A 15,935-nucleotide genomic window follows, 5' to 3' on the forward strand; every position below is an offset into this window, starting at 1 on the left:
ACTTGCCCTTCAGTATATCCTCTCTTCTCGTTATCCGCCAGGCCTCAATCTCCGCTAATATCAATTTGCCGCCGCTCATACCTCACCTGTCATTCAACAACATCTTTGCCTCTGTACTTCCACCTCGACTGACATCTCTGCCCAAACTCTTTGCCTTTACAAATGTCTGCTTGTGTCTGTGTGTTTGCAGATGGATGTGTGTGTGTGTGTGTGTGTGTGTGTGTGTGTGTGTGTGTGTGTGTGTGTGCCTGTCCTTTTTTCCCCCTAGGGTGTCATTCCGCTCCTGGGATTGGGGTGGCTCCTTGCCCTCTCCCTTGAAGCCCACATCCTTTCGTCTTTCCCTATCAACTAGTTGATGAAGAAAGACTATGAGGTGCAGGAAGAAGAGACAAAAGCCTACAAGATGCAGCAAAAGGGAAACAAACACCAGTGAAAAGGAAACTAACAGTGTAAAAAGAAAAGGATGCTGTTAATCCGTCATATGGGGCAGGAATGTATTAAAAAACTTTGGAAGCCATTTCCCATAACTTTAAAATTTTCATCTTTGAAGAACATTTTCTCAGAAACTGCTAACAGTATGTCAATGAAGTTTATCCACAATATTGCTTACTTCTTTCCCTTCATTTTTACAACAAATTGTAAAAAAATATTCTATAATTCGAAAGTTATAGAAGAAAAAGTGCAAAATTTTAGAGAAAAAAATAAGCATCTGTTTAAAAAAATTGTAAAACAAAAACCAAAATATATATTTCTTAACAAGGCGTTATAACTTTGTAGAGAAATATTCACTGAACATGTAGTCCAAATTTCAGAGCAATATGTTTAATGGTTTTAGAAAAAATGTTCCTTCTATTTGCTAAAATTAACATGGAGGAGATGGAGTGTTCTAGCTCCCCTTAAGTGATTTTGATCCTGATAGATCTTTTACATTCATTGCATAATGTTAAATGTAATTTATTTTGGATAATATTTATCTGTCGTGGTGCAGGTCAAACTAATGAAGAGATTAACAGTAGTCCTAGAAATTTTCTAGTACAAATTAATTTTAAACGAAAGAAGATAACATATGGGTCAAATTCTAAGAATAAAATTGTCATCACTTTCAGACTAGGTTTTTTTTATTTCAATTGCCCCGTTTTTGATCTTTTAGAAACGTTAGGTTTAAAAAAGGAATTTTTTTTCTAAATAAAATTAAAGTAGACTAGAATATAATGAGTGGGAAGAATCATATGAGAGGCTTTATTTGAGGAATTTTGACTGCCAACTGTTTGAAGGACACATTGCAAAAACGCATTCACAGGCTCAAGATGTTGATGTCTGCAGTATGCAAGTACTGATATATCTGATTGTCTTTACATGAAGGGTCCTAAAGATGGCATTATTAAGACGCCGCAACTGGTTGTCTAAATAAAATAACTTCTCAAACCATACAGATGTTAAGCGATTTTTCTTGGTAAATAAAACGTCGTGTTTTCTGAAACCAAGCAGTATAGAAATCATGGATTATATGCAGTAAATGGTCCCCAAGTGTATTGTGGTGGCAAGAATCTAAAATCTGGGAGGAGTGGCTTGTCTGCAGATGATATTTACATTCCAATCGTTTTAGTTTGCCGTAGCAACCGCATTTTCGTCTTCGGGCGTTATTTATTTCGTAAATCTGTTTGTGGTCCCTGATTTATCCCTGAGCGAAATCTATTTTCGCATCTAACATTTAGGTATCGCCTTCATTTTATTTAACTCTTGTCACAGCTCTAATGCTACATTCTAACATTAATACCCGCTTATGATTTCAGTTGATGCCATGTAAAAGCTGTGCAACTATGCAGAACTTGTGGGTTCCTTTGTGAATGGTAACTCATAGTGCCACAACAGAAAGCCACAAACTGTGGGTTAACACTCTCTCTTATACAATTTATAACAGGAAGGGAATGAAGGAAGATGTTGTTTAACGTCCCGCCGACGTCGGGATTTTTAGAGACGGAGCACAAGCTCGGTTTGTGTAAGGAATGGGGAAGGAAATCGACCGCTTCCTTTCAAAGGAACCATCCCGGCATTTGCCTGGAGCGATTCAGGGAAATCATGTAAAACCTAATTCGGGATGGGCGGAGGCGGGTTTGAACCATGGTCCTCCCGAATGCGAGTCCAGTGTGCTACTCACTGCGTCACCTCGAGCGAATATAACAAAAGTTACTGTTATCAGTAATGCTGTTATCGACATCATCTCTCTAGGCACATCAAGATTACAAACAAATGTGTAAATACTTGTAATTTAACCATAAAGTAATGATTAAAAAAGGAATTGAGGACTAATAAACGTAATACGTGTTGTATTACCTCACTGGAAAGATGTACACAATCCACTTGTTGACAGTGAAAAATTTAATACAATATGTATAGTAACCTAAAAGAATTCAAGAAAAGCGTTCAAAAAAAGATTCAATGAATTATATTTCTCTTTTATTTTAAATTTATTTTTTGCGCGTGTTCCTGGGGAAACGGAAATCAGTTGCAACTGCTGCTAAATACAGCAGTTAATTTTCCACAGTGGGACTTCTCGACACAGTAGCGTTCGTCATACTGATTGAAATTACTTGATAAATTGCTCGTATTTGAGTTTTGTGGCGAGTAACACATTGCAGGTGATGTGGCGTGCAGTGGATCGCTGCGACTCGTCGCTTGTGTTTTTTTTCCTTTATTGAATTTCGATTCCCCCCAAAGGGGGCGGCCTGCCAGCAGCTTGGTACGCCGCTCTTCAGCCTACAGCATTTTTAAACCAGAGGAAGAAGACAATAACAGTAAAAGCAGGCGATAAAAACGGCGACTTCAAGTATAAAATGGCGGAAATTGTGGAAGGTAAAACATAAAATAAAGGGGCGATGCTAATAAAATACACAGGAAGCAGACAGGTAGAATAGTAAGCCAGACAATTAAAAAAACACGTTACGAAGTGGGTGGGAGGGCGGGATTTTTGTGTGTCTGTGTGTGTGGGGGGGGGGGGGTTGTCATTATATAGCCGACAGGCCCGATACTGTCGAATGTGTTTCCGGAGTACAATCTCGATCGTCTTTTATTTGATATGTCTGCGAATCGATACTCCACTTCGATGTGAATCGTGTAATATTCGACTTTTGCGCGTTCAGTGTTAGGTGCTTGATAGGGAATTAGGGATGCGGGGCAAAACAACAATATAGCAACAAAGTTAAGGGGGTGTGGTGTTTGAAGCCGTAAACGGAAAACTCGTATATGGTTTAGCAGCAGAGGTCTGAATTTAACTAAAGCCATAGAATAATCATCATACAGAATGGTAAACAGATTTTGCTGTTTTTTTTCACCCTATTTGTGATAGAAATAAGGGATTTTGACTTCTAAATTTAATTGTAGCACGGCCGTGTCAAGACGCGAACAACTGCAGAACAGCAAGAAATAAAGCGGAAGGAACGAGAAAAAAAAGTTAAACTGTACCGTGCTGGAATGGAGAAAGTTTTCAGGAAGGTAACGTTACTGAATTTTCCATTTTCATGTAGTTTCTGTAGCAATTAAATATGTATTTGCCGCGTTGATATTCATATTGGGGAAGGTAAGCAATCTGCCACTTAAGCTGTTACATAAATATTTGAGCAAGAAATACCGCCATCTGTTAGCACTAATCATTTGTATCAGATTCACCTGCGTGCAATTACTGCAGTATATAAGACAGAAACCAACTGATAGTAAAGGTGTGATCCAAGTCATGCGCTCCACATCCACGTTCATCTGTGTAGAAAATATAGAATATATGCGTAAATTTTCGTTTTCATGATGTAGTAAAAAACTGAACTGAATACAGAGCAACATTGTGAACGACATAATGACAAGAAATGTTACTGTATTATCTGTGACTGCATATCAGTAAGGGGAACTGAGAGAGGGGATGCAATGTTTAAGACACTGCACTCTCACTCGGGACGAATGGGTTTCTAGTGCCCATTCTTCTATCCAGATTTAGGTTTACTGTGGTTTTTCTAATTCTGATTAAGGCATATTATGGGGTGGTTTGTTTGAAAATGAAATGGCCAGTTTCCTTCCCTCGTCATTCCCAGTGCAACTTTGTGTTTCTCCAATAGCTCATTACTTAACAACTTGATATTGTGGGTCCACCTTGATGCAAAATACTTGTGTTTTTGTTTATTTTATTTTTCCCAAACTTGTTTCACTGACTGTAATGCCATCATCAGTGTTTCTTCTCTTCATCATCATCATCATCATCTTCTTCTTCTTCTTCTCCTTCTTCATTCTAAAACTCCCCAAAAATAGCACTGTTGTAAACATTATAAAACATTATTACATATGTACTTTTTGGTTCCTAATATTGTATTCTTTGCATAGTTTCATAGTATGTTATTTACTTTGCCATTATTTCTGGCATATATTCTGTGTTTATATGACATTAAATACTAACCGGACTTTCCTACCTCGAAGAGGTATGCAGATCTTCTGAATATGTTTGCAAGACTGGAAGGGATTAAAGTGTTGACCATTATGAGTACAACCCATCTTAGAGAAATCTGTTCTAGGCCAGGTGATCCCGTTTGTACAGTTTGTTCAGTCTTTACTTTGATGGTCATGCTGGTGGTTTTGGAAATAACTTTCATTCGGCATGAACCACAACTCCACAAAGAATTTGAAAATCTCTCTTCGCCATCATGACACACTACTGGTGCTGATTTGAAGATATGCAATGTTGTATTGATTATGACAATTGCCCATCCATAATTCCATGCCTACTATTGCTTCTAACATATTTGTATGTTTTATCCACAGCACTGTCACATATTGACACTAGACACTAGACCAGTTCATGTACCTATCTCATGTTGGACTGAAAAGGACAGTTGTTACGATATAGTGGTGATGCTGAGTCGCAGATAGGTATAATGAAGACACTTTCAGAAAGTGAGTTTTCGGCCAAAAGCTCATCTTCTGACAGTGTTTTTGTTGTGCCTGTCTGTGACTCAGCATATCCATTGTATGGTGAGTTGCAACCATCCTTTTCATGATATTGTTAAATTCCATCGTGGATTTTCCATTGTTTGACATGTTAAACTGAATGACATGCACCTGTGAATATTGGCCGGATGCCGTTTTCATGTTTAATGCATCACTGCACTCCTGGGAAGTTGAACATTATGGGTGAAAGTCAATTGAATTAACAGCATATAAAAACAGTCCAACACCTTTTAGTCTTTGTGAAATACTCCGTGCAGGTTCTTAAGCAATTTTACCCAATGTATTGTACATTTTTCTTTTTATCATTTGAAGTAAATTTTGATTTTGTCAGTCTCGTATCAACCATGGCTTCTGCAAACCTTATGTTCAGCTGGTAACAGCAACTTTCTTTACATATGAGATGAATTATTCTGAACCCACATCAAGTTTAAAATTATGATAACTCTTAACACCTACCTCGAGTTAATTATCTGCCTTTCCATAACATACAGATGATGTCAATATATTTGCATCTATATCTATACTCTGCAAATCACCAGCCGGCTGCGGTGGTCTAGCGGTTCTAGGCGCTCAGTCCGGAACAGCGCGACTGCTACGGTCGCAGGTTCGAATCCTGCCTCGGGCATGGATGTGTGTGATGTCCTTAGGTTAGTTAGGTTTAAGTAGTTCTAAGTTCTAGGGCACTGATGACCACAGATGTTAAGTCCCATAGTGCTCAGAACCATTTTTTAGCAAATCACCATGAGGTGCATGACAGAGGGTATGTCCCATTTTACCAGTTATTAAGGTTTCTTCCTGTTCTGTTCATGTACGGAGCGTGGGAAGAGTGATTGTTATATGAATGCCTCTGTGCGTACAGTAATTATTCTAATCTTATCCTCATCCCAGTCATTGTTGTAGGATTTTATATTGTGATCAAAGATTGGTATTAAAACAACAACAACATTTGATGCTTAATGTGTTCACATCATACGGCGCATGGTCTAATGGTGTCGCTGCCACTTGGGTCACGGAGTCCTGGTATCAATTCCCAGCCAGTATGGAGATTGTCTTTGCACAGGTATGGGGTGTCTGTGTTGTCCTAATAACTTCATTTCACCTTCATCAAAAATTTATGAAAGTCGCTAATGTGATGTCAGATGGAGAGACTTGCACCAGGAAGCTGAACAACCCCAACCAGGATCTTCCAAACAATAATACCATACAATCTTCTCTCTCTCTCTCTCTCTCTCTCTCTCTCTCACACACACACACACACACACACACACACACACACACACACACACACACACACACACTCCTTCCCTCCCCTTTCCTCCCTCCACGCTTTTTTTTAACTGCTTGATCTATTCCAGCCCAACAGTGAGTGGCGCTCATCATTGCAAATTTGGTTTCCACTCTGGTGTCAAGCTTCATATGACACTAAGCATCCATACTGCATAGTACTGCCGTCTAGGGAAACTTGCGTTAACTTGGCATCAAACTGTAGCATTTGTGTTTAGCGAAAAGCTGTAATTGTTATGTTCAAATTAATAGGTGCAAAATGACTAGTTGGGTGTAGATCTTTTAGAGGAATATCCAAGTGAAAAAGAGAGTGACAGTGATTTTGATGATGACAGTGATTCATTTGAGTGAGATGACGATGGAAACAGACCACCCTGGAGAGTTTCAAAAAATATCAGCCTTGTAGTGCTTATGTAATTATGTTTAAATGAAAGAGCACTGTTTGATTTAATGTAGCCTATACCCAAATAATTCGCCAGTAGCTTAATTGTATTCAAAGAGACTCACTCTGTTGTTCTCTGTGGTATGCTTGCCATCTAGGTGGCTGCAATTTAAGTAAGAGTGCACAAAGGTGCCACGTGTCTGAATAACAGAGTGCAAAGGGTTAATATGACCGAATTATTTTCCCTCTTTTTGCTGAAGTGCTCACCCTTAGTTTTCTTAATATTCATTATTAACCTATTACATGCTGCCATATTACAAACATTCTTGAGGGTTTCAGTTGCTTTCTTTAATAAGAGTTCTGGTATTTTTATCAGTAATTATGTTGCTGTCATCAGCAAAGAGAATTTTTTTTTTCATCTGTTATACTGTGCGACATGTCTTTCATAAATATTGAAAACTTAATTGGACCCAATGCACTACCCTGAGGATGGCCTATGTTCATGTGTTTCTTGTCTGATAGTTATTTTACTGCACAATTGTCGTAAGCAGACACGTGAACTATCTATACGTTTTTCACTCTGTTTTACTGGAACTACTCATTTGCTGTTGCTCTTACACCTAGTGCTTGTAGCTTGTTTAGTATTTGGTGGTCAGCAGTGTCAGATCCATTCACAAGTTTAAGAACGTGCTCGTAACACAGTCATCCTTGTCAAGACCTTCAAGTGGCACATTTGTGAACTCAGTTACGGCTGATATCGTACCTCTCCCACCTCGGAAACCAGAGCGTGCTTCGCTAAACAGGATGTATTTACTAGTGTAACTGTCTTTCGTGATTGATTCAGATATTTTTGAGAAAATCAGACAGTAATGAAACTGGCCTGTGGCTTTCATTGCTGTCCACATTACATTTCTGTAGTAAGGGCACAACTTCTGTGCTTTAAATACTTTGGGAAAATACATGAACTAAAGGACTCATTTATTATCTTGTCTAAAGGTGTGGACTGAGTGCAGGAGGCAAGTGGTTCTCTGATGGATGGGGGAGTAGGTGCAGAAGATGAAGGCAACCAGTGATGACAAATATTTATTGTGTCTACAGTAGGTGGGGGGGGGGGGGGACAGTAGCATCTGGCTAGGATGGGCTGGCAATGGTGTGCCGAAGCCAATGCTTTTCATCAATAAGGTGTGGCAGCAACCTTGCTCAGCAGTGCATTGTACTGCCTTGGTGTTGTGTCAAGCAGAGGTGCACCTGCTCTTGTAGCTGAAGTCAGAATGAGGCAGTGTGGGGCCCTGGTGGTAGTCGGTTGTTGCACAGGGCCAACACAACATGCGCAGCATGACTGGACAGTCAACTTGAATACACAACAAGTCTAGTTGCAGCTGATTAATAATAATAGTGATAATGGAATTGTCATTAGGCCGACAATCTCGCTCGCATGATATAATGCAGTTGATAATTTAAAAGGAACAACAGACTAGTTACCAGCACTACAGTTTTGTGTTACATTTGGCAAATTCCTTCATGGGTGTCTAACCAGTGTGTGTGTGTGTGTGTGTGTGTGTGTGTGTGTGTGTGTGTTTGTGTGTGTATGAGAGAGAGAGTCTTACCACTAATATATTGTACGTATTGTACATAAAGGGAATTGTCTGATGGAAGCTTGTCTTTTAGACTAAAAACTATCTGCTGTGTTTTGTTTTCATTTAGCAAGAGTCCATTTGCTTTAAACGAGTAGGATGCTTGAGCAATTGACTTTGCAACACAAGTTTTAAGATTACTAAAATCAATTCTACTGTGAAGAAAAGTGGTATTGTCTGTGTATAGCGCTGTACTGGATTTAATAAATAACGGCAGGTCATTAATCATTATTAGGAGCAGGAAAGGGCCCAGTACAAGTTCCTGTGGAACATCTACCTTCACTTGTTCTATACTGGACATTTCTTTGCCAACACAAACAACTTGCCTGTAGTTCTGTAGATAAGATTTTAATAGTTTTTGCCTAGAAGTTGTGTGTGCCCTACACAGTGAAAGGCTTTGCTTAGGTCACAAAAAGTGACTTGAGGGAAGCCCTTTGTCCTCAGAAACTCAAAATAGGTATTTGACTACATAGTACACCTAAATTTTCAAAATAAACATATAACTGTTGATAAATAATAAATTCAAATAATCTAGAAAATGTGGGGACTATGGAAATTGGCCTGTAACTCGAAGGTGAGTCCATATATTCCTGTTAATATACTGGAACTATACTAGACATTTCAGATTCATAAGGAAAATACCCTTGGATTATACTTTTTTTACACAATATGTTGAGGGCTGCACAATAAAATCAATTAATTTCTTTAGCTGGTCGCAAGATATGTCTTGTGCATCTTCGCTGTTTTACGATTTCATCTGTTTTACTATTCTTAGAACGAAACTAGGCAAGACATCAGAGAAGGTAAACATACTTTTTTTTGGTGATGAACTACAAACATTTTTAAAAAGTAACTCTTATAAACTGATATTAGGTTTGATAACAGACTTTCCTACTTTTTCAACTGATTTAATAAAATATTAATTTTAATTAATATTAATTAATTGTTTCTTGTGTTTTTCACAACACTATTTATTAGTTTCCATTCAGCTTTCCACTTGCTGGTGGAATTACCAATACTGCTGCAATTGTGTACTTTTTTATCTTACATGATGGCTTCCTTATACTCATTCCTAAGTATAACATAGGTTAATCTGCCATGGTCAATCTTCAGAATATTAAATATGTTGTACAACACCGTTTGGTTTTTCAGATTTGTCAGCTGTTGTTTAGTATACCATGTATTTTGTCTGTTTGGAACTTTGGTTTTGAAGCCTTTGCCAGGTACTTTGCATTTCTTTACGGGAATGTTGTCATTAAATTATATAAAAATGCTTCAAAACTTGTCAAATGTTATCTTGGCTAACAAACCGTACGTCACCATAACACTGGCCAAACCAGTTTTTGTCAGCAAGAGACTTACAAAGACTGATAATTTTATCATCAATGAAAGGTCTGATGATAACTTTCAGGTCAGGGCTATTTATGTTGCTTTTATCAACAGGGAACCTACTTCTACATTTTAAAGATACAGAATTAGGATCTGAAAATGGAAGTACTGTCTCGTCACTTCGTGCTTCTGTACCTTGATAATTGACGAAGTTGAAGAAAATATTGTCAAGGAAGGCATGATCTCTGTCTTAGTAGATTTTTCATTTCTGTGACACTATGTTTATGTGTTCAAATCAAACAGTGGAAAATGCAAGATGGAATGTAACAATATTATGAGGAGGAAAGTTGCTACTTACCATATAGCGGTGATGAGTCGCAGATGGCAAAGTAAAAAGACTCTCACAATTAAAGCTTTCGGCCTTGAGCCTTCGTCAACAATAGACACACATACGCACACTCACACAGACGCAACTCACACACATGACTGCAGTCTCAGACAGCAGCACCGGTGCGTGATGGGAATGGTGACTGGGTGGGGGTAAGGAGGAGGCTGGGTCGGGGAGTTGTTATATATTCAGATCTCCACCTGTTACAGTGTCATTTAGCCTCTCTAAATTCGTCTAACAGCATGTCCAATTTTTCTATGAAGATATTAATGATACACACTGATAATATCCTTTGGTAACCTCTACAAGGATGTTATTACTAATTTAAAACTGTCAATAACTATACCAGCAGGTTCAAAGTTCTGTTCTTCACACAAAAGATCTATGTCTAGTTTAATAACAGAGCAACTGTGTGACTCGTTAACATACAAGGGGCATTCAATAAGTAATGCAGCACATTTTTTCCCCCTCAAAAGAGGTTGGTTTTATTCAGGATTCCAATACACCATATCATTCCTCACACTTTTGACTAAAAAACCTTATTTTTCCCTCTCTCTTTGCGTATGTGTTGAACTTACAAAAATGTGAGTGTAGTGTCTGTTATAACCCCTGATAATTTCCTCTTGTATTTACAGTGATGTACTTTGAAGCATAACACAGTCACACATTCAGAAGCCTTTAATTGGAACTGGAAATGGCAACAGATGTCTATGTTCATAGTAAAGACAAAATTTCACCCCATCCTAAATGATTCATCCAAGCAGGCTATAAAATGTGATTAAGATGTGCACACCATGAAGATTTCTACCTCAAAGTAGACACTACAGCAAAAGTAGAAATGGAAGTAATACATGAGAAATAAAAGTTTTTAGCAATTAATAGAATTTAGAGTTGGTTTCTTTCTCTTGTTCCCTTAAGATTCATTTTATTTTGATGTGATAAAACAGAGAAGATCACAGGATGTAACTTTTATTTAGCAGTATAGAAGACTGTAGCAACAACAAGAGGTATACCGCCAGCATATAACATGGAGTTGGAGGAGGAAATGTATTTTAGAGGTCAGTTAAAACGCTTTTATTCATGGCATCGTGTTGCCTATATGAAGTTCTTGAATGACTATCGTGAGATGGGATACTGAGTCACAGATAGGCACAACAAAAAGACTGTCACAAATAAAGCTTTCGGCCTGTGTGTGTGTGTGTGTGTGTGTGTGTGTGTGTGTGGTTTCAGTTGCCTGAGACTGCAGTCATGTGTGAGTTGCATTTGTGTATGTGTGTGTGTGTGTGTGTGTGTGTGTGTGTGTCTATCATCTATTTTTGATGAGGGCCTTACTGGCCGAAAGCTTTATTTATGACAGTCTTTTTGTTGTGCCTATCTGCGACTCAGCATCTCTGCTATATGGTGAGTGGCAACTTTCCTTTTCATAATATTGTTACATTCCATCCTGGATTTTCCATTGTTTGATTATCAGGGGATGGGACTACACGAAGCGAGGTCTGTACCTCAACCGGACTGGGAAAGGGAGGTTAGCGGAGTTGATTAGTGAGAGTACAGCATGTGAGTGTAGGGCCACACAAGGTCAAATACCTATTGTCATGTGTATGAGCACCAGGCCTCTTTTAGGATAAATTGTAGCAACAGGCTCCTGTACCTCAAAAGTATCTCAACTGGTTCAGAGTTTTCTTCATTGTGTACCTGAAAGGTAGAAAAAAACTGCAGTATGTTAAAAACAAAGTACATCAGCTTGAAGTTGAATTATAGCCACTGAACAACTCGGTGGTATTTAATACAGATCAATGGTGTGAAAACATTGAAATACACTGCATAGAGCTATCATCATATGAATGTGCAAGATGCTACTGTAGAATTACCTTAAAGGAGGAGGATCATGTGTTGCAACAAAATCTTCCAAAACACATGTAACACCCACACTGGCTTAAACAGCAAGCACAGTGACACTGTTTCCCATGAAATGAAATGTCGTGTGACGAGGGCCTCCCGTCGGGTAGACCACTCGCCTGGTGCAAGTCTTTCGATTTGATGCCACTTCGGCGACTTGCGCGTCAATGGGGATGAAATGATGATGATGACAACACAACACCCAGTCCCTGAGCGGAGAAAATCTCCGACCCAGCCGGAAATCGAACCCGGGCCCTTTGGATTAACAGTCTGTCGCGCTGACCACTCAGCTACCGGGGGCGGACACTGTTTCCCATAACATAGCATGAACTGAGGAAGACAATACTAAAATTAAAAAGTGGGAATTCAGTAGACATAGAGGAGGTTCAAGTTTCTGTTCTGAAGGCGTGCATCACAGCAAACAAACCTCATTGACAAACTGTGGTGATGCAAGACCTGATGTGGAAAACCAGGTGCTTGCCAACACTCAGACACCCACTGGCTCAGCATTTACACCATGACAGCAGTTTTGCAACTACAACCAAGGAAATGAGCCAATAACCAGTGTTTCGGTATGTTTTGGCATTGCATGGCAGGAGGTAGAAGGTAGAAGAAACAGTGTCAAATGTCATGTGTGAGTTAAAAACAGTGCCTCCTCTACATCTAAATGAGTTTTTAATTGAAGTCAGTGGGAGGAAGAAGCCTGTGAGATAAGTAATGACAGTGTAAAGGATTGTTTAGCACCTCATCACAATGTACAGTCTTAAGGGAATAACAGTTGCAATCTATGTTGTGTTGGCAGAAGAGCCAACACCGTGTTACTAGTGGAGGCCGAAATGCACGCGTTTTAGCTCACGCAGGCTGGCGTGAGGAGGGAAGGACTATACTGATGTGAAGTCTGGAACATGACAAGGAATTAGAATTCAGAAAGCGGACATAATTAGTTTGATACATAACTTTAATCCATTAATGATGAATGTCGCTCTTGACGGTACATGATTCACGATATTATCTGTTCAGAATAGTAACTGAATATGATGCCTTGCTAGGTCGTAGCAAATGATGTAGCTGAAGGCTATGCTAAACTGTCGTCTCGGCAAATGAGAGCGTATGTAGACAGTGAACCATCGCTAGCAAAGTTGGCTGTCCAACTGGGCGAGTGCTAGGAAGTCTCTCTAGACCTGCCGTGTGGCGGCGCTCAGTCTGCAATCACTGATAGTGGCGACACGCGGGTCCTACGCATACTAATGGACCGCGACCGATTTAAAGGCTATCACCTAGCAAGTGTGGTGTCTGGCGGTGACACTACAATCTAAAAGTCTGCTGTCTGAACATTCAATGAGTAAATGATTAATAATATATGGTAAATTATTTTGGACTAAAGAATAAGTTTGATATTTCTTGTTTGTGTGGACATTGAGCTACTGAGAGTGAATTTGCAGTTGTTAAATTATTTAAATGCAATACAGCAAATAGTTACTACGGAAAATTTGCACATAAGAGGGGTTGTGGTAATCTATGAGGGGCATTCAATCAGTAATGATACACCTTTTTTTTCTTGGCCAGTTTCAATTGAAAAAATTCTGAGTTTGTTGTGGCACATTGTGGAATATTCCCACTTCAGCCCCGGTAGTTTCATGAAGTTTGGACAGCTGGTGGCACTATACATAACCTTCAAAATGGCATCTGTAATGGAGCTGCGTTTCAAGCCAAAACCTGTCACTGAATTTCTTTTGGGGGAAAACCAGAGCACCCTAGATATTCATAGGTGCTTGCTGAATGACTAAGAGACTGGACAGGGAACAAATTCATAATAAATCATTGAGCGAAACATCTGTCATCATCGCAATAAGATCACATAAACCTGTTCGATCTCCTGTATGACAGCCAGCTGCATACAGCTGTGACTCCTACAATGTTGGACTGTACAGACTCTCTAATTCGAGGTGATTGATGGATCACAAACAAACACCTCGATGCTGAAGACACACTCATTCCACAGGTTGAGGTACTCAAAGGTGTCTTGTTTGACCACCAGGAAATTGAAGAAGCGGCTTCAGTGTGTTCGTCACCACAAAAATGCTAATGAACTTCTCCTTCTCAATGACAATGCAAGGCCTCACCCAAGTCCACACACCCAAGAGGAGCTCACAGAACTTCATTGGAATGCTCTTCCTCATCCACCCTATAGCCTGTAACTCTCACTTCTGACTTTCATCTGTTTGGCCCAATGAAAGATGCACTCCATGGGAAACAGTACATGGGCAGCAAGATGTTGGCTCCAATGTTGCCCAATAGAGTTGTACCATGCGGGCATGCAGGCCTTCCCATTAAGGCCATTGCATTGAATAGATAGAGATTATATTGAAAAATAGAGCTTTGTAGCCAGAAGAGGGGGGTATAATACGGTGTATTGGAATCCTGAATGAGTTGCGTTACTTACTGAATGCCCCTTGTATGTTAACCAGTCACTCAGTTGCTCTGTTATTAAACTGGATACGGATTTTTTGTATGAAGAACATAACTTTGAGGCTGCTGGTATAGTCACTGACAGTTTTAAATTAGTAATAATAACCTTGTAGAGATCACCTATGGGTAAGAGAGAGTGAATTTGGGAGTGGGGAGCTCTGGAACAGTATATCAATTTCTCTGAGGCTACACTTCACCGTCTTCTTATGGATCCGAAATGGATCAAAACAACTTCTTTGTAGGAAAGAATATTTATCCAGAAACACTTTAATATGATGATAACAAACACTAAAGTTTCCTGGAACTGTACTTCTTGTGCCCACAGGGTGTATCCCAGATCTCCATAGCAACAAATCTTGGTCCGATTCATCCAGATCATACAGTACAAAGCGAATGCCACATTTTGTTCCATATGTTGTTTTATGACAGTCAGATGCTTGTGCTCTACCAATACTGCAACTTGTTTGAACAAAAGCACCACTAGTACACTCTTCTGCCTCCATACTGACTTTCCACAACAGTACTGACCAGTCTGAACTAGAATCTTAAAAACATGAGTAACCTGTAATTGTTTCTTGTTTCCTTTGTTGTTCCTGCCTAACAATGACTCATTCTGTCCCTGAAAACTACCATTCTTTAACTTTCTGTTGCCTGATGGTTCCCAACAATTGCTGCAGCTTTATCTGAAACAAGCTGTCTGCATCATCACTATTACTTGCTAAATTGTGTTAAAAGAAACATAACCAAATACATCTCTGTCAACTTTTATTGTACACAAATGCCTTGCAACAGCAAGTTGAAATTTTGCCACATATTATATTATGGTCTACTTATGCAGTGTGTGAAATTTGGCTTGGATACCACTTGTCCCTTTTGTGCTACTACACTTCTAAAATCCATGTTTTTCAGGTAATTTTTCAAATTTTTGTATTTTCATGTGCATGTAACTTAGTTTTTGTGACTGATATGGGCATGATGAGTTGTGTGTGAGCTTAGGCCACATTAAGCTTACCACAAAAAAAATTATATCCTTTTTGAGTGAATTATATTTGGCATAGAGGGCACCTACAATATGTACCTTTTAACGTATTACATTTTTTTAAATTATATTTTGGAATTTTTTATTTTCCCTCAGAAATATGTTGTTGGTGTTTTGATTCATGGAGTGTGTTCTCTAAATGGATGTTACTAGGTTGTAAAAATTTCACTCGACTGTGTGGAATAGTTCCAAAGTTATTAAGACCTGAAGTTGGGTCTGAAAATAGATTGCCAGATGCGGGTTGCAATCTCCGGGCCATGCCACCTTCTTTCACAAGTCATAATTCTGGAACTAATTGACAGGGGAAACTAATACTTTGTACACGAGTGTTCCACACATGGTAGAATTAGTGTACTGAATTTCAGTCAAATCTGAGACTATGAGCTGGAGCCCCTGGTTGAACTGACATGGAATGACCCATGAGAATTTGAAGATGGGCAAATTTTTGGTGCTCTTATGGTGGATGCTTCCGGAACCACGGTGTTTCAAGAGGCTCCATACCAAAGATTTATATACCACATACAG

General features: G+C 39.1%; 1 protein-coding gene across 1 annotated transcript in view; it reads left to right on the forward strand.

Moving 5' to 3' along the window:
• Positions 1–3,127: 3,127 nt before the first annotated feature.
• The window catches only part of LOC124776895 (geranylgeranyl transferase type-2 subunit alpha), an 86,331-nt gene continuing 73,523 nt past the window's right edge, over positions 3,128–15,935 (forward strand). Inside the window, exons 1-2 of the mRNA XM_047252082.1 lie at positions 3,128–3,304; positions 3,382–3,492. Coding sequence (XP_047108038.1) covers positions 3,302–3,304; positions 3,382–3,492 — 114 coding nt within the window. The 5' untranslated portion in view covers positions 3,128–3,301. The remainder of the gene's footprint in view (positions 3,305–3,381; positions 3,493–15,935) is intronic.

Source organism: Schistocerca piceifrons, chromosome 2, assembly GCF_021461385.2.
Source record: "Schistocerca piceifrons isolate TAMUIC-IGC-003096 chromosome 2, iqSchPice1.1, whole genome shotgun sequence".
NCBI classification, from domain to species: domain Eukaryota; kingdom Metazoa; phylum Arthropoda; class Insecta; order Orthoptera; family Acrididae; genus Schistocerca; species Schistocerca piceifrons.